The sequence below is a fragment of the Macrotis lagotis genome, chromosome 2, assembly GCF_037893015.1.
Source record: "Macrotis lagotis isolate mMagLag1 chromosome 2, bilby.v1.9.chrom.fasta, whole genome shotgun sequence".
Taxonomy (NCBI): domain Eukaryota; kingdom Metazoa; phylum Chordata; class Mammalia; order Peramelemorphia; family Peramelidae; genus Macrotis; species Macrotis lagotis.
This window is the reverse complement of record NC_133659.1, coordinates 12062773-12081145: the sequence shown is the minus strand read 5'-3', so window position 1 is coordinate 12081145 and position 18373 is coordinate 12062773. Positions and strand designations below refer to the sequence as shown.

Sequence of the window (18373 nt, the reverse complement as noted above, 5' to 3'; positions counted from 1 at the left end):
TGGAAGAGTTTAGAGGTGAAACTCATTATCCTGCTTCCTATTTCTCTGCCATTTTGGTTCAACCTTTTCAGAGATCTAGTTTTCATAGATATTAGCAAAGTATCTTATCAACATTTTCTGCCATATTTATAGAAAAGCTGAAGACAGATGGGTTAGAAAATAGAATGATCAATGAATTGTAGAAACTGAAAAACGGAAGGGATCTTAGCAGCCACCTAGTTCAGTCCAAACCTGATAAAAACGTCCATTTAAAATATTATGTGAAAGAATGTCTTTGGAGCTCTCATACTGACTTATAAAGAGGATTATTAAGCTGTGATGGAGTTCAAAAAACCATTTCCTAAATTGCGAACAAAAACCAATTTTCAGAGCTGATATGAGTGGATTTCATGTGGCTATGGGCAGACCACACTGACTATTGAATAACAGACATCATATCCTGCATGTCATGTCCCACCCCACCTGCAAATCATCAACTTTCCCCAGGGACAATGGCCAGTTCTTGGCAAGACTTTAAGTCCCACACTCCCCCAACTCGTAAAACTTTTGCTCACAAAGCAACTTCTAAAACTGGTGACTATTTGGGTGTCCTGCCACCCCCACACTGGGGCTGGTTTATTTTCTTTTAATTAAGGTCACAGAGAAACCCAACAAGAGCCCCTCCTGTAACAACAGCTGGGGGGGGGGGTTGTCTCTTACCTGATATGCCTCCTTTGATTTAGATCCATCAACTCCTACTAATACTTCATTGAAAAGACAAGTCCCATAGAGGAAACAGAGAAGGTCTAGCAAGCAAACACTAGATATACCCAGATAGAGAGTCATTCATTTTATATCTCAAAATAAACTTCAGTTAGAATCATCCTAAGTCTTATTTTATTTTATTTTATTTTATTTTATTTTATTTTATTTTATTTGCAAGGCAATGGGGTTAAGTGGCTTGCCCAAGGTCACACAGCTAGGCAATTATTAAGTGTCTGAGGCTGGATTTGAACTCAGGTGGTCCTGACTCCAGGGCCGATGTTCTATCCATTGTACCACCTAGCCACCCCTAAGTCTTTTTTTAAATTATCAACTTAGTCACCATTGACAAAAACTTTGACATAGGCAAAATAAAAATGAAATTATACACAAAGCACAAACTTCAAAAATAATGATAGTATCATAGACCTAGACAAGGAGAAGGCCCTATAGGTCGCTGATTCCAAACCCTTTATTTTACAGATGAGTAAAAAGTACACGCTAGTTAAATACTCGGCTGACGCTGCTAGCAAGCTGCTACCCCAGGTTTCCTAGATTCTAAATCTAGTGCCTTATCTGTGACAATACACACCTTTTATTTACAATTTTAATTGTCTATCACCTTTATCAAAATAACCAGTCTTGCTGACTTCGGTGTCTTTTCCAATCTCTGTAGCTTTCCTCAGATTTTATTACTGTTATTTAAGTGGGACAAGATCCATGGTTGAATGGGGCCGGGGTGGGGGGTGTTGGGGGATTTAGAGAACTCTCAATAAGAATATTCCTTTCCTTTGGGACACTAAGAGGTTAAACGATCTGCCTCGTGGGGTTCATGGGTGGGACTTAAACCAAGGTTTTCCTGACTCTTAAGTCTGATTTTCTATTATTTTTTTTATTTATTGTTGCTTCTGTTATTGATGTATACTTTGTTCTGCTCTCTTGAAATGATATCAGTTCACATAAGTCAATCCCATACTTTTATTTTTCATTTTTGGAAGTTCTTATGATTCAGTGATATTTATATTTAGTATAGATATATCACTATAAATTCAATCACTTCTCCCAATCATTAATTATAAGGAATAGTTCTAAGGTTTTTCTATTCATGTTTTTTACGATCCTCTTTTTTTGCCAACATATTTCAAACATTGTTCAAGCACCAGAATCCTCCTTTGTGGAGTTTTGTAACTCATTTACACTTCCATATTGCTGTCCAAAAAGCTAAAGCCAAACCACAGATTCTCATGAATTCATGAATGAATGCACCTATTTCCCTTTGTACTGCCCACATTGCATTTTATTACTTTAAATATGTTTGTCAATATGCTGGGGGAGTAAGTTGATACCTGAGTGTTATTTTCATTTGTATTTAATTGATTAGTTGATATGTTGAGCCATTTTCAGGTTATTACTTGGTTTCCTTTAGAAGTGCTAGTTCATATCCTTTAGGCATTTATTTATTGCCTAAAAGAATATAAATGAACTTCCATGCCCATCACCCAACAGAAGTTGTTCTCTCCAAGGTCAAGGATGATTTCTTGATTGATAAATCAAACAGCCTTTTCTCGGTTCTCATCTTTTTTTTTAAAAAATCTCTATGCAGAATTTATAATCACTAACCACATCCCTTCTTCTCTCCCTTCCTGGGAGAGAGATTTGCTGACCTTGCTTTGTGGTGATTCTCCTGTAAGAAGTAAAAAGTGCATTGTTATCTCTTTTAAAAGGCCATGCCCACATCTTATCCCTAATATCTGGGGGCAGCATGGATAGTCTTCCCATCCAAAACAGAATTTAATCCTTTGTCTTTTCTCTTCAATCACTTCTCATAATTCTGTTATTTCTCTTGAAAATACCATCCATGTGCTCATCATGTAGATTCTCAGTCTCAGAATTATCCTCATCTTTTCACTGTCCCTCAGCCTCCATATCCAACTGGTGGCCAAGTCTTGTCAGTCATCTCCGTCCAACATCACTTGTCTCTGTTCTCCTTTCTCCATTCACACAGTCACCCTCCCTAAGTCAGACCATTATAACCTAATGATGGATAATCACAATAGCATCCTAATTGGTCCCCCCCCAAAACTGACATTATCAGGGCTGTCCAATTAATAGCTTTAACTTTTAAGTTCAACTATGGCCCTCCTTGCAAGAAATTTTAGCAGTTTCCCTTTGCCTTGAAGATCCAATATGAACCCTTGTTTGGCATTTCCTGCCCTTCCCAACCTGGCCAGCATATCCTTCTAGACTAGGTATGCCGTCCTCCCCTTCATGTATCCTGCATTCAGCTACTTCAGGTCTTTCCCTGCCATGTTCTCCTTTCTCACATCAACCTCTCAGTGACTTCCCTCACATTGGAGCTCAGTTTCCATCTTCTTCAAAAAGACTGGCCTTCCCCTTCCTCTACTCCAGTGTTAATGACAGCTATTGAAGGGGAGGGCAGCACAAAGGGACAGATTTAAAAATACTTGTTGTATCTGTATAGTTTTGCCTTTAGAAGCATTCAGTATTCTCTAATGATGCAAATAGAAGAATAGGCCTAATGACAGAGAATTTTGTTTTCTATATTTCTCACTATTATCCCAGCACAAAGAAAGGGGCTCCAAAGTATTTTTAGAGTTTTTGTCCACATGAAAACTTAGAGAAGATGAGCAGAATAAGACAATTAGTTAAAATCAGAAATGAAAGATGTTACAAAAATAAAATAGTTTGTTTTGCTGTTGCAATAAAAAACCCAAGTACAATCACTTGATTTAATAAAATCATCTGTCAAAAGCTGCTGCTGTGAGTATTTTTAACCATAAAATGTCCTAATCTAATGTATTCCCCCTTTCTCATCTCTCTCTCTTCTCTCTCTGTCTCTCTCTCTGTCTCTGTCTCTCTGTCTCTGTCTCTCTGTTTCTCTGTCTCTCTTCTCTCTCTCTGTCTCTCCTCTTTCCTTCTCTCTCTCTCTCTCTCTCTCTCTCTCTCTCTCTCTCTCTCTCTCTCTCTCTCCCTCTCCCTCCCTCCCTCCCTCCTTCTCTCTCTGGTTGCAAATTATATTGCATTTAATGACTATTCCAACTGAATTCACACATCAATGTAAATGTATCGATGTGTTGAAAGATACTGTAAAATACATGGTTTCCCTGAAAAGAAAAAAAATGTAAATAAGAGGAAGCATTGCTATTTAAACAAACAACCAAACAAACAAAGGGCTGTCCTGTTTCTCCCAATTGATAATATACCCAACCTCACCGGCTCTTTACTTTGTCTGCATTCTGTATTTATTTGTTGATATACATACTGTTATCCTTCCTTGGAGGGAGGGCCTGCATTACCTTGGTAATTCCTAGTGTAGGGAGTCTTAGGGCTAATCTCCCCCAACTAGGCCACACAGTCCAGGATTGTATTTCCAGAGGATGACTGTGCCTCCCATATTCTCTGTAACCGGTGGGTGTGTTCTCCTAAAACGACCTTCCTGAGCCCCCATCAATATGATTCCCACTAATAGTCAGTCGACAAAATACTCAGCCAGTAGACACACTTAGCAAAGGCATTTATTATTGAAACGTTGTCATGAAAGCCATAGCAATGAATATTCCCCTTCTACAATTAGGACACATCCCACAAATAGACAGTCTGATCAAGCTGAGGGTACAGTGGCAACAGAGGGGGTACATTCAAGGACCACGTGACCACGGGAACTTGTGTGTATGTGATTCTCCAGAGCCCCATCAATATTTAATGTTATTACTAAAAATATGGTGACCAACCAGATAGTTTTTCAGGGTCTTAATGTCTTTTTCTAAGAATCCTCACTCTAACCATTATCCCCCCTCAGTTCTCTTCAGAAGATGACTTATAGTGGGTCTGCCAGGATCTACATTTCTCCACTGTTGGACCCTGGTTTCTGGAGCTAACTTTATCTGGAATCCATTCTTAACTGTCTTCTTGGTTCTAAGAAGATGCCCCACTCCTTGAAGGGGCTTCTGACCTGAAGGGACTTACTCTTGGTGTCTGTCTGTCAGGAAAGGGAGTCTTTGTTCTCCAAGAGATGCACCATCTGACCGAGTAACCTTCCTTCAGTGGGTCAGCAAAATTGGAGGAGGGGGCAGAGAAGAGAAGAGCCTTTCCTGCTTCTCAAGAGCAATTGCCTCTCAGGGTCATGCTCTTCCTCAACTTAAGGTTCCTAGTTTGGGTGAAGGCTGCTCTCATGGACTGAGAGGGAGCTGCCTCTCCCCTCCTGAAAGGCCAGACAGTAGGCAGGAGACACTTGGCCCTACTGCCTCCCAAGAAGCTCAGAGCAGCTCCAGAGCTCCTGCATGCTGGCCAAAGCACCCCCCCCCCGGGATGCTAGGGACCCCAGCCTGGACCCCCAGGCAGCTAGGACCCAAAGCACATTCAGAAAGGGCAGCTGAGGAGCCCAGATGGAGCTCCACCACTCTGCTTGCTATCAGCCCACGTTCGCTCTGTCTCTGTCTGTCTGTCTCTCTCTCCTCTCTCTCTCCCTCTATCTGTGTGTGTGTGTGTGTCTGTCTGTCTCTCTCTGTCTCTCTCTGTCTCTCTCTCTCTGTCTCTCTGTCTCTCTGTCTCTCTGTCTCTCTGTCTCTCTGTCTCTCTGTCTCTCTGTCTCTCTGTCTCTCTCTCTCTCTCTCTCTCTCTCTCTCTCTCTCTCTCTCTCTCTCTCTCGTGTGTGTGTCTGTCTGTCTGTCTGCCTCTCTTTTCTACAGACACACACCCCGACAACCCTACTGTACCTGCATCCATTCCTTCTTTTCCCGGGGAGGCAGTTCCCAGCACTCGCCACTAGATGGCGCGCCATGAAAGCAGCCGCTGCCCAGCCCAGGCCTTGGACTGGCATTGACCCCGCCCCGGCCCCTCTGGTGCCAGGCTTCCACAGCCCACAGAGAATGCTGCTCGCCCCCCAACAGAGGTCATTTGGAGGGGGTGGGGAAAAGCTGTCCTATTGAACCCCTCAAGTTCTTGGGGGTCTTTTTAGCTCTGAAGGACCAAAGGGAAGCCCCTGCCCTGGGCAGTCTTGGCCCAAGAAAAACCTAAACTTGCTTTTGGGGCTTCCCTTGAAACTTCTGGCATCCTCACAGCCAGCCAGAAACCCCTCCCCACCCCGATCCCGAGTGGAAATGTAGCTCGGATTTTGTGAGCGAGGTGTGAAGCAAGGCAAGCTTGGCTGAACCATGGAGCCCCTGAAATATGGAGAGTAGTGGGGGGCAGGAGAACTAGTAAACGTTTAATAACTGGCCCTCTGGTAAAAATGAAGTGGGGCGTCCTTTTTAAACTTTAATCTTCCTTATTCATGTTCTCCACTTTCTGGAGACTCACCAATCAACAAATCAATAAATCAAGTCCTGGTTTTAGCTCTCACCAATTTTCAAGTTATAAATGCTTGCACTGAAAATTTAACAATGGGTTCTCTCCCAAAGAGGGTTAACCTGGCTCTAACACACCCGGGTGTAATGTGTAGTAAGATTAGAAGGGAGGGTAGAGTCTGCCGGTATTGGGATTCAATTGTCAGACGATGGAGCAGGAGAGTGAAGTGGCCAGACAGTCAAGCTGGGGGCTGATGCCTAGAATGCTGGGTAGGGGCTGAGGCCACTTGTACTCAGACCTGTTGCATCATCTGTTACATGAACAATTCAAGTCCTGTCCAAATGTCTCTCCAGGGCCCAAAGTCTTCTCAAAGTCTGAGCCGGCCAGTAAACATTCTCCCAGCTCCACCATGCTGCAAGTCCAGGATCAGGAACCACCAACCCTACTAGGAAGGAAAAATAATGAATACTCAGTCACAGAAAATATCCAATCTGACTGCTAAAAAGATGACAGTAGATCATCATAGATTTAGGGTTGGGAGTGACCTTAGAGACAATCAAGTCGAGAACTCATTTTATGGGGGAGGAAACCAAGGCCCAGAGGGTGGATGTGACTCGATCAAGATGGCACAGGTAAAAAGTGACAAAGACCCAGGTCTCTGGCACCAAGCCCAGGATCCTTTCCACCATACTTTGTCACCCTAACATCTAACAAATGCCCACTTGCAATTCCTATGAACAAGAAAATAAAATTGGGCTTGAAGACAGTACAATATGGAATTAATGTGATGGGAGGAACTTGTGCCTAGATCAGTCTTTGGCACTAACACGTTTATAATGATCACTTGGTGTCAGGGACTAGTAGTGTTTGATGGTTATTATCTCACTTGACTTTCAAAATAACCTTTTAGGCAGTAGATGCTATTCTCCCCATTTTAAAAGTAAGGGGAGTGAGGCAAATAAACATTTTTAAGTGACTTGTCTCCAGGGTCACAGATAAATAAGTGTCTAAGTCAGGACTTGAACTCAGGGCTTCCTGACTCTAGATCTTCATCCACTTCATCATCAAATTTATAACAGTTAATGGTACTAGGAGGTGCTACATTATTTTTTTTTAGGTTTTTGCAAGGCAAATGGGGTGAAGTGGCTTGCCCAAGGCCACACAGCTAGGTAATTATTAAGTGTCTGAGATCAGATTTGAACCCAGGTCCTCCTGACTCCAGGGCCAGTGCTTTATCCACTGCGCCACCTAGCTGCCCCAAGGTGCTACACTATTGCCCCAGAACTGGATCACACATTGGCATTCAACACCTATTACCAACTCTAGCTTCTCCTACCCATGTCTTAGATGAGTGACTTAGTGTCTGTGCATCTGTATCGCTCTGTTGGGACAACTTCATTGGATTGCCATCTCTTGGAGTCTTCAGAATTTCCTTCCCTTCTTGGCTTATTTTTTCCCTTTATCATTTCAGTCCATAGAATCCCACAGATTCTCTCTAGGAGCTGTTGGAACTGCTTTTCCCAAATGGAGGCTGCACACATCGTCCTTGACTTTCTTTTCCAATGGCCATTTTTTCTTCCATCATTTCTACTTCAGCATTTTTTCTTCTGTTCAAAACCAAGTTGAGATTGGCAGTTTCTCCTCCCTCTTTCTTGACCATTTGAAGGAAGAGATTATCATCAAGGCAAACCAAGAAATCATTAACTGTTCTACTTTGAGGAGAAATAATACAAATTTTCTATTTAGCTAATCATTAAGAATTTATTAAGTCAATGTAGGCTGCACACTTGCACTGTGGGCCAGGAATACAAAAAAGGCCCCAACAAAACCCCCCAACCCAGAGTCTCTGCCTCCAAGGAACTCACAATCTAATGGAGAGATAAAGATAATGCTGCTTATCTAGCAACTCTTTGGATAAGTGAAGTTGTCTGCTACTTGTGGCAGTCTTGTGGCCTATTTCCATAGATGTGGCCATCTATTTCTTCCTTCTGTCTAGGTGGTCCTTAGTAGAGTCTGGAGACAATACGACTCTTGTTTGATCTTCTCCCCAATGTGCCTGGTGCCTGGACTTCTCACATAAGCAGAACATTAACAAAATGATATCCTTTGTTCTGTTCCTTTTGAATAAACTGTACCCTTTAATAACCACATTCCCATCATGGATCTCCTCCTATCAAATCTTAGTGATATCTCAGAAGGTAACTTTGATACTCTTTCTTTAATTCTCAAATTTATTTTGTTCTTGACAACCCATACCTTGTGCATATCCTAGAGAAAACATCATTTTATAGCTCGTTATTTCTTGGAATTTGGGAGGGGGGATTGGTTTTAGTCATCTACTAAGTATGGCAATTGCTATTCACCTTATTGTGGCTACTTTGGCAGCTATCTATAGTTTTCTCCTTTCCCTTTTTAAAGTCTTTTGATTTGATGTGTAAGTCTTCAGGAAAATATATATGTATGTGATATACATACATATATATATATATATATATAATTTCAATTGTGTCTGAGTCTTCATGACTCCATTTAGGGTTTTCTTGGCAAAAATACTAGAATGATTTGTCCTCATTTGACAGATGAGGAAACTGAGACAAACGGGAAAGTGATTTGACTAGGGTCACACTACTCATAAGTGTAGAGTTTTGAACTTGGGAAGACAAGTCTTCCTGCCTCCAAGCATTCTATCCACTCCATCCCCAGCTGCATGCATATAGTGCATGGATGAATGTATTGTTTGTGTATTCATGTATGGACACACAGATACAGCACACAGACAGATAAATATGTCTGCAACACTCACAGTTGCACAAATGCAATATACCATGTACATGCAAATATGTGACTACAGGATATAACTGATACATGTATGCACAGGTCTACAAGCTATCTGAACACAACTACATATGGTTACACATTAAACAGCTGCACATATGTATGTGCATGTGTTTATGCTTGCATGTATGGACATAAATGTATATGTATTTTTTATATTTCTGCATGTATGTGTAAAACAGCATCTTTTGTAAAAGAAAAATTTTTTAACCAACCAATAAAGTGATAGGTCTACCCTACCACCCCCCCAATAGAATAAAAAGAAGCTTGTTGGAGCTTCCCCATGAAGTGAGGGAAATGCTCAATTCAGACATTGAGACATTTGCCTAGGCTTCAGAGCTGAGAATCATCGACGAGTAGAAGCAGTTGAGGCAGCTGCTCCTCAACAGTTGGAGGGTAAACCCTCAATCATATGTCATTCCAAATAACAAGCCTGTTTCCTCCTCTGCCCACAGCTTTCAGAAGAAAGAAGCCACTCGCCAGAAGAGACGACATCCGAGATGTCTCCAAAAAAGTCAAGCAGAACAAGACGAACACTCTCCAAGGTACGTCCAAGAACCCAGGCAGAATCCTGCCCAGCCCCATCTTCTGGGTAGAGTCCACTGAGGCTCACAGTGACAACCCTGGGGTGTCCTGAGGCTCCAGTGTAAGAAACTGGATGCTTTCTACAAGGACCTAGCTGAGGCAAGAAAGGGACTCCAGATTTTGGAAAGATTTTCAACAGTAAAGATGGACACTACAAGGGATTTCTGGCTACCTCAATTAACCAGAAAAAGCAAGGTGCAAGGAGCCCTTTGGCATTCTGGTTAATTGGATCTTTCTATGTCTTTGAAAGGACCTTTTAGAATTCAGTTTCCAAATGAATTTTGCTTCAGATCCCTCATAGCGGTTCTAAGACAGACATTAGAAAACATTAAAGCAATGATCCGAAGCCAGTGTGTGAATGTGAGAAACAAAGGAGCAGTGGTGCTTTTGGATCTTGAGACTCTATGAATTTCATCCTCCTTTTTGATTTTTTTCCCTATTTACAAACTTTTGTTTTCTTTCTCTCCTTCCTCTTCCCCCTTCTACCCAAAAGGGAAAAAAATCTCTAACAAATATCCTCAATTAAGTAGAACAAATTCCCATCTTGGCCATGTGTTTCTTTATGTACTTGGTTCATCCCTCTCTGATCCATCCCCTCTCTGCCCATCACAAATGATGGGTACCATTTGCCTGCACTGGTCTTCCAGAACATGATAGCTCTTTGCATCGTTCATAATCCTTGTGTTTCAAATGACTTTTACAATGTTATCCTGCATCAGTTGTTCTCCTGGTTCTTCTCACTTCTTTCTGTATAGTTTAGACAAGTTTTCCCAGGTTATTCTGCAATCATGCCTTCCTTCATTTCCTATGGCACAATAGCATTTCATCACATTCTACCCACTGGTTATTTTTATCCTCCCAATCTATTCATAGACTGTGCTATGATGGTTTCCTTTTCCCTCATTATCCTTGCATTCGAGACAGAGAACAGCAATAGGAGATTTAGGCCAGAATGGATGTGAGATGCCACCTTGGCCACCCCTCTCTTTGAACAGAAGAGATCTAGGGAAGGAGAGGATTGAGCAAAAGGCAAAGAGTTCATAAGATAAAAGGTAGGATATGAATCTATTCCAAATCATGAGATCATTGACTTATCTAGATCTGAAAGGTCCCAACCTCAGGTGATGGGTCCATTCTATGGATGAGGATAAAAAGGAAAACAGACCAAGAGAGATTATAAGAACTACTGAGGTCATAACCAGAATGTGGCAAAGTAGGATTCAAATCATCTGACTCTACCTTCCATTCACTGAGGGGCAGGTTAGCTTTCATATGGTAGATACAGTAAATAGGCAGCTGAGTGGTTCAGTGGATAGAGCTGTGGACCTGGAATCATGAAGACTCATCCTTGGGCAAGTCACTTCAACTCTGTTTACCTGTAAAAGGAAATGGCAAACCACTATCCCAGGATCATTGCCAAGAAGAGACTCCAAAAGTCACAAAGATTTGAATCTGACTGAAAAATGACCAAAGGAAAAACACAGTAAAAACCTGGGAAATGAATGATTGAATGGTTCGACGTTGAACTCCAAGAGAAGGCAGGAAAGATGGATGGTACGGCGGACCTCAGCGGGAAGCTGTTAGAAGGAAAGGAAGAAAGGCAAGCTCGGAGGCACAACATTCATTTTTCAGAAGGCAAGCTTGACCACCCCAGGTGCCAGCAAGGCCCAGGATCTCGCTGTCCAAGACATCTAGCTCAACCCAAGGAAGACTCATAGCACCATCCATTAAGACTACTTCTATGGCACATTGAGGTTGGCAAAGCACTTTACAAATATATCTCATTTAATCCTCACAATAAACCTGGGACGGAGGTGCTGTTATTGTCCTCATCTTGTAGGTGGCTAAATTTTGAGGCAGACAAAGAGCTTTCAGAAAGAAATAGTTTGAAGTCGGATTTGAACTTGGGTCTTCCTGACTTCAGGTTCAGTGCATTGCCTTTGAGTTACCTGGATTTAAAGATGGAAAGAGCCTCAAGGTTCAGCTAATCTGACCTCAAGAAACTGAGGTTTTCTATGCCCAAGGTCACATGGGCTAATATAATAACTTAGAGAAGGGGTTGGATGGGGTCAAAAGAGGACAGACAGGGAAGGGAAACTGGAGCTGGAGTCAAGTTAAGTCAATATGCATTTTTTTAGGTTTTTTTGGCAAGGCAATGGGGTTAAGTGACTTGCCCAAAGCCACGCAGCTAGGTAATTAAAGTGTCTGAGGCTGGATTTGAACTCAGGTACTCCTGAATCCAGGGCTGGTGCTCTATCCACCGTGCTACCTAGCCGCCCCAATCAATATGCATTCTTGATAGCCAGTGACCAACTATTACTGGCCTGGACTTATTACCCCGGCTCTCCTGGCTCCCCTCTGTAACAACTGTACTCATCGCCTCCCTCAAAGCTGACCCCACCCCAAATCAGTCAGCCCTCCCTCCCTCTGCCTCCCCCCAGGACCAGGAACCTGCTGCCCTCAGTGTATTCTCACCGGGTTCTCACAGCTTCCCAGGGGCAGCTCCCAGGGGCAGCTCTGGGACCCTTCCCCAAATCCCCTCTTCTGGAAGAGCTATTTTCCAGTCCCTTCTTCACCCACCCTCCCTAACTGCCAGGGCCTTCCCTGGGAGATGACATTGTTCTAGACTAGATGGAGCTTCCAAAGACCTCGGTGTTAGCACATCATCTCTATTAGAGAGAGACCTGCCTGGAGAGCTGGGAATGGGTTGGTCAGTCTTGGAATTCCTGGCATTTCTCTTGGTGCTTGGTCACCAGACTATTATTGACTTCTTTCTGGGACTGGGTTTCCTATGGACTTGGGGGGGAGCTTCTCTTACATTTCTTATACAGTCTTTACAGAGAGGGAGGGGAGGGAGGGAGAGAGAGAGAGAGAGAGAGAGAGAGAGAGAGAGAGAGAGAGAGAGAGAGAGAGAGAGAGAGAGAGAAGGAGGGAGGGAGCGGAAAGACAGAGAGACAAAGACACAGAGAAAGACAGAAAGAGACAGAAAGACAGAGAGAGACAGAGACAGAGAGAGAGAGACAGAGAGAGATAGACAGACAGGCAGAGAGAAGGAGGGAGGGAGAGAGGGAGGAAGAGACAGAGAAAAGGAAAGAGGGAGAGACAGAGACAGACAGAAAGAGAAAAGGAGAGAGACAGACAGAGACAGGGAGAGAGAGACAGAGACAAAGACAGAGAGAGAGAGAGAGAAAGAGAGAGAGAGAATACAAACAGTACAAGACAGCCCCTACCCTAAGAAGCTTACATTCTAATAGGGGCAGAGACATCTTAAAGGGAGCATGAATGTGGGGGGGGGGGTGACAAAGCTGCTGGGGAGGAAGAGGTCGTAGGAGCAGCCTTGGGAGTTTATTGAGTGGGGGGTGACCTGGTCATCTTGCACTTTCAGACAATCGCTTTGGCAGTTGGGGGAAGGATGAACTAGAGGGTTTCGAGCAGGACGCTGGCTACGTGAGTGGAGAAAAGGAGAAGGCCATGAGATGTGGAGGCAGACAAGATTTGGCAACCGATTGAGGGTGGAGGAGAGTGGAGAAGGCGCCCAGGCTGAATCCCCAGGGGCTGGAGGACGGCGGTGCCCTCTGTTTTAAGAAATGAGCTGGATGGGTGTGCCTCCTTTTGTGCAATGACTTTATTTCTGAAGAAGTAAACAAAAACAGATTGGAAGTAGCCAGCTGGTAGTCATCAGGGGCTTTCTGCAGTCTGGGGGCAGGAGAGCCAGGGGCAGCTGACCAGCCGCAGACTTGGCATCCTTCACAGCTGGGGCTGATTAATGGAGCTGGGGACCCAGGTTGATCCCAGATCTCTTTCTTACTAACGGCCTGACCTCGGGCAGACCTTCAAGGCTCTCCCTGCTTGTTCCCAGAGGCAGATCTGGGAACAATGGGGAACAGTGGAGAAGCAGCAGGCTTGCTATAAGGGAAAATAGCTAATGATTGGAGCTATCTAACATTGCCATGGACTCCCCAGGCTCCTAATAGGATCCCTGTCACTGAAGATGACAGGCAAAGGGTGGATGGCATGTCAGGGCTATTGTGGGGCAGGACACTTTGGGGGTGGGTTTTTGGGTAGATGGTCCCTTTGGTCATGGGATCAAAGATGAGGAGCCAGAGGCATAGACACATAAAGTGTCACATGGCTAATCATCGAGGGATGTGACTGAGATTTCATCGATACTGAAATTCTGTGATTCCTAGGATTTATTGATTCTAATTGGTTCATCCTATACCCAGGACAAAAATGTTCTCAACACTCTCTTCCAAAGGGTTAATCCACCAGCTTTTGTCTGAAACCGATTTCCAGAAATGAACTCAAATGGGATCTGATGAGAACAAAGAGTCAGCTCCACCCTAGGCTGCCCCAATGGAGACACAAAGAAAAGCCATTTTTTTTTTTGTGCATCAGGTCCCTTCACTCATTGTACTGTCCGGTCAAACTGGACTTAGGATCCCTACTCTCATTCTACCTTCTCTAGCATCAAAAGATGCCCGAATGCCTGTCTTGACCCTGGCCCTTCTGGTCTCTGTCCCTGTGTGGGGGCAGCCCCTCTAAGATCTTGGGGGAGCCCTCAGTTTCCTGATCTTTGGGTTGATGACCCCCAAAGCCCCTACTAGTGGCTCTATGTTGATGATCCTGTGATCATGCCAGGAAACACTTATGGGTAGAAACCTGTGGATGTCTTTCTCTCCCTTCAGTGCTCAGCATGGCTGGCAATGCCTCCAGGAAGCCCTTTCTGATCACACCCCCTTGGCTGAAAGCAATCTGTACCTCTTCCAATACAAGGAATCTCTCCATCTACCCATTCATGCGGATTGATGTTGCCTCTACCATGAGCCAGGTCTTGAAGATAATCATAACCCCTGACCCACACTGCCTCCCTCCTCACCACTAACTTCTCCTCGGATGCCCACCCCAAGGGCTTAACTCTCTTAGCTCCAGAAGGCTGTGTCTGAGGGCCAGCTATCCTCATTAGGAGAGTCTTCTGGGGCAGACTTGCAGGAGGGACCTTGGCCACACAACACTTGCCCTGTGGGGCCCCTCAGAGACGCCACATCTTTCTGCAGTTTGGAAACCATAATCAAACCGCCCCTGCTCCTGGAAAGGAGGGGATGGCCGTGGTTACGCTCCCTCACCCTGGGAGCCCTCACTTCCACCCACTAGAGTACAGTCTCCTTGAGAGCAGGGATTGTGTGTGTGAGTTTTGGCATGCATGTCTTCATGCAACTAGAAACACAAACACAGGCATGCGTGTGTATACTCACATCCTAAAATGCAAAATTCACACATATAAATAAATATATGAAGCTATTTTGTAAAAGATATGGTGTGTCTATTTATACTTCTCTGTGTGTGCAGCATGCAAAGACATACATGTATGTACCACACATGCATAAAGTATAGATTAAATATGTCTATGTATTGCAAAAGTGTGTCTATGCCTATCCTTATCTACATGCGGATGTCTATGTTTATACTTCTATTATACACACACACGCACACACATAAACATAGATTAAAACCCATATGTGTATTGCAAAAGTATATTGCATACATTTACCTGTATGTGCCAATGTGCACACCCACATACATGTATATACAGATATCTCGGTACATTCACATACACATGTCTTAAAATCTGTGCATCTGTTTTGTGAAAGTGGGAATGTTTTGTGTGTGTGTGTGTGTGTGTGTGTGTGTGTGTGTGTGTGTATTTCTGCACGTGTATCTGAATGTCACTCAGCACCCATGCTAGTTCACAATGAGTGATTAATGCTTTCATTCATTCTCCCTTGTGTCTTCTTAGAGTTATCTCTTTTGGGGCAGGAACCAGACCATTGTTCTTTGTAATTTACCCTATGGAATTTAATCAATAGAGGGATACGCCTATCGGATATGGGGTCAGGAAGACCTGAATTCAAAATAGATCTTAGAGCTTACTAGGCAGAGTGATCCTGGACAAGTCACTTCATTTCTGTCTGCCTCAGTTTCCTCATCCCCACAATTGGGTTAATAATAATAATTAATAATAAGAAGAAGATGAATACCCACCTCCTAGAGTTGTTGTGATGACAAAAATGCAACAATATTTGAAAAAACAAACCTAAAACTTTCATATGTGAATGTCTACAAAAATGCATATATCATTTATGTAGATGTCTGGATGTATATGTAGGGTTTTGTATATGTAGTGTTTCTAGAGAAAGGAGAGGTGTAGATATCTATGTGTTTTCTACATCTGTGTATACATGTAGATTGGATATGGATGTACTTGTATGTGGGGGGGTCTAGATACCTCATACACACATATAAACACAAACATATATGTGCACATATCCACACATATATCCATCTATGTATCTACCTACCTAAATAAATATTTCTATCTCCATATATACGTAAACATACATACACATAGATATCCATATCTAGATAGATAGATGGATAGACAGAGAGAGAGAGAGAGAGAGAGAGAGAGAGAGAGAGAGAGAGAGAGACCTGGAGACAGGGAGAGTCTTCTTCCCAAGCTCAAATTGGACCTCTGACACTTGCTAGCTGTGTGACCCTGGACAAGTCACTTCACCCCTTTTACCTCAGGTTCCTCATCTATAAATTGAAATGGAGAAGGAAATGCCAAACCACCTTTGTGTCTTCCAAGAAAACTCCAAATGGGGTCACAATGAGTCAGACAGAACTGAAACAAAACACATGCATGTAGAGACTCCTGGATGTGGATGTGTGTATAGCTCTTATCCACCTGTCTTTATCTGTCCATCTGTCTATCTACCTGCCTATCTCCTTCTCCCAATAAAGAGAAGTCCAATACTGAAGATCAGCAAGAAACCTGGGTCATGTCCTCTTCACCTCCCACCCAGTGAAGCCAGCTTAGTGTCCCAGGCTGGGCAGCTGGCCCACCAGTAGCAGATCCCTTATCCGTCCATTTAGTTAGATTCGGTCATGTTAAAGCCCCCCAATCTAGCCATGTGCCCATGTGAGAGACGCCTCTCTCTCCACATCTTTATTTGGAAGCCATCACTAGGGAAGCTGAACCTCAGGCAGACTCAGATGAGATTCCTGGCAAATGGTGTGTGGGGAGAAGCAGACTCCGTTGGCTGGCTTTATCATTTCTCAAAATACTGCAGGCTTTGATGCCCTGACCTGAGAGGGTTGAGGGGAGGAAACCTGTGGATTGAAGCAGCTTTAAGCAAAGCCTCTTCATTCAAGGAGCCCTAAGCTCCTGGGGCTCAGCCCCAAGTGTCCAGAAGGCACCTTGTCAACAGAGCCCAGATGGGAAACGTCTTGGCAACAGGCACAAGAAGGAGGGGCCACCAAAGCATCTGTTCCATCCCAGGCCTGTCACATGGATTGAAAGTCTGACTCAGTTGGGAACCAGAAGTTGATGCCATTTTCATGACTTTTTGTTTTCTAGTCTGAATTTGGGGCTTGGCTGTTGTCATCCCCTCACAGAATGTGGCAGGCAAGGCCATAGCTAGCAATTTGTGAATAAGAGGCAAGTAGGGGTTGAGGAGGACAATATTCCCGCTCCCCATTTCTAGGGAGTAACCACTGGCAGGTGGGAAGCTGAGGCTTCTCTAATGAGAAAGATTGGCTGCTGCTGGGAGATGGGCCCAGGATATAGTCTCCAGAATGAGGTAGGCGTTGTGATCACCTGGGCTGCAGTCAAAGGGGAGAAACGTTCCGCAGAATGCCTAGGGTTCCTAACCTGGCTGCTCGATGGGGGAGACTGAAGCATGAGGTGTAGATACTGAAGGGGGCACCTGCAACTCAGAAGCCCTACCCTGGGGGACTCATCAGCTCAGGCTGGGTCTCCAGGCTTTTGGCACCAGCTGTCCTGATTGGTTTACTGAATGTAGCCAGCTTTCCCCACACTGGACCAAGACCTCACATACCATCCAGTCATCCATCCTATTGAAGAAGGTACCTCCTCCCTCCCCTACTTTTTACCTCTTCTTTGGGAACAACCATCAAGTCTTCTATCTTCATTTCTCCTAGAGGGGCACGACAGGGAGACTGTCCCGGGCTCCATTTACCATCCCCGTGATTTCCCAGATCAGAACTCTCCCTTCCCCTGGCCCTCTCTTTGTTAACTCCTTAGAATGCAAGTTTGTCGATGGCAGGAATTATTGTAAATTTTGTCTTTGAATCCTCAACACTTAGTACAGTGCTGTGTCCCTACTAAGTGTGTAATAAATGTGTTCATTCATTCATGTATTCAGCACCTACTATGTATCTACTAAGTGTTTACTATGTGATAAGCACTGAGGATAAAGAGGCAAAAGATTGTCCTTGCCCTCAAGGAGCTTCCAATCCAATTGTCTATCTCCAGTTTGCCAAAAGAAAACCTGAAACATGGAACGTGATTTATCCAAGGTCCATAGGCAGAGCTTTACCTTGGAATTCTGGTGCACAGGGAAAGCTCCCTAAGACACAGCTGGTGCAAGCAGCATGGAATGCAACAGGAAAGGAAAAACCTGAGCTCAGAAGGAGGAAGGTCAATGGAACAGGAAAGACTTCATTGATTAGCTCTCCCCCTTTAACCAGCTAGACAACATGGTGGACAAAGTGTTAGAATTGTAGTGAGAAAGACCTGAGTTCAGACACAGCCTTGGACCCTTAAACCTTCTCTGCCAGTTGCCTCATTATTAAAAATGGAAATAAAAAGAACATCTCCCTATTAGATGTTAAAATGAGATTAAAGGTAACTAATATTTAAGCTTGGAAAGCTTTAAAGTTCATATCTTTGTATATACATATTTATTTACACATGTGCATTTATCAGTTGCTATCATTGTTTTTGCTAACTCATAGTACTGTCATCTCTGCATATATTATATATTTATTTTGTTTGCTCATCATTATTTCTAAACTCAGCTTTTCTCTCTGTTGGAGGAGA

General features: G+C 43.6%; 1 protein-coding gene across 1 annotated transcript in view; it reads left to right on the top strand.

Moving 5' to 3' along the window:
- The first annotated feature begins 9291 nt into the window (after nt 1-9291).
- The window catches only part of SGIP1 (SH3GL interacting endocytic adaptor 1), a 244580-nt gene continuing 235498 nt past the window's right edge, over nt 9292-18373 (top strand). The window contains exon 1 of the mRNA XM_074220587.1: nt 9292-9428. Within this exon, the coding sequence (XP_074076688.1) occupies nt 9296-9428 (133 nt within the window). The 5' untranslated portion in view covers nt 9292-9295. The remainder of the gene's footprint in view (nt 9429-18373) is intronic.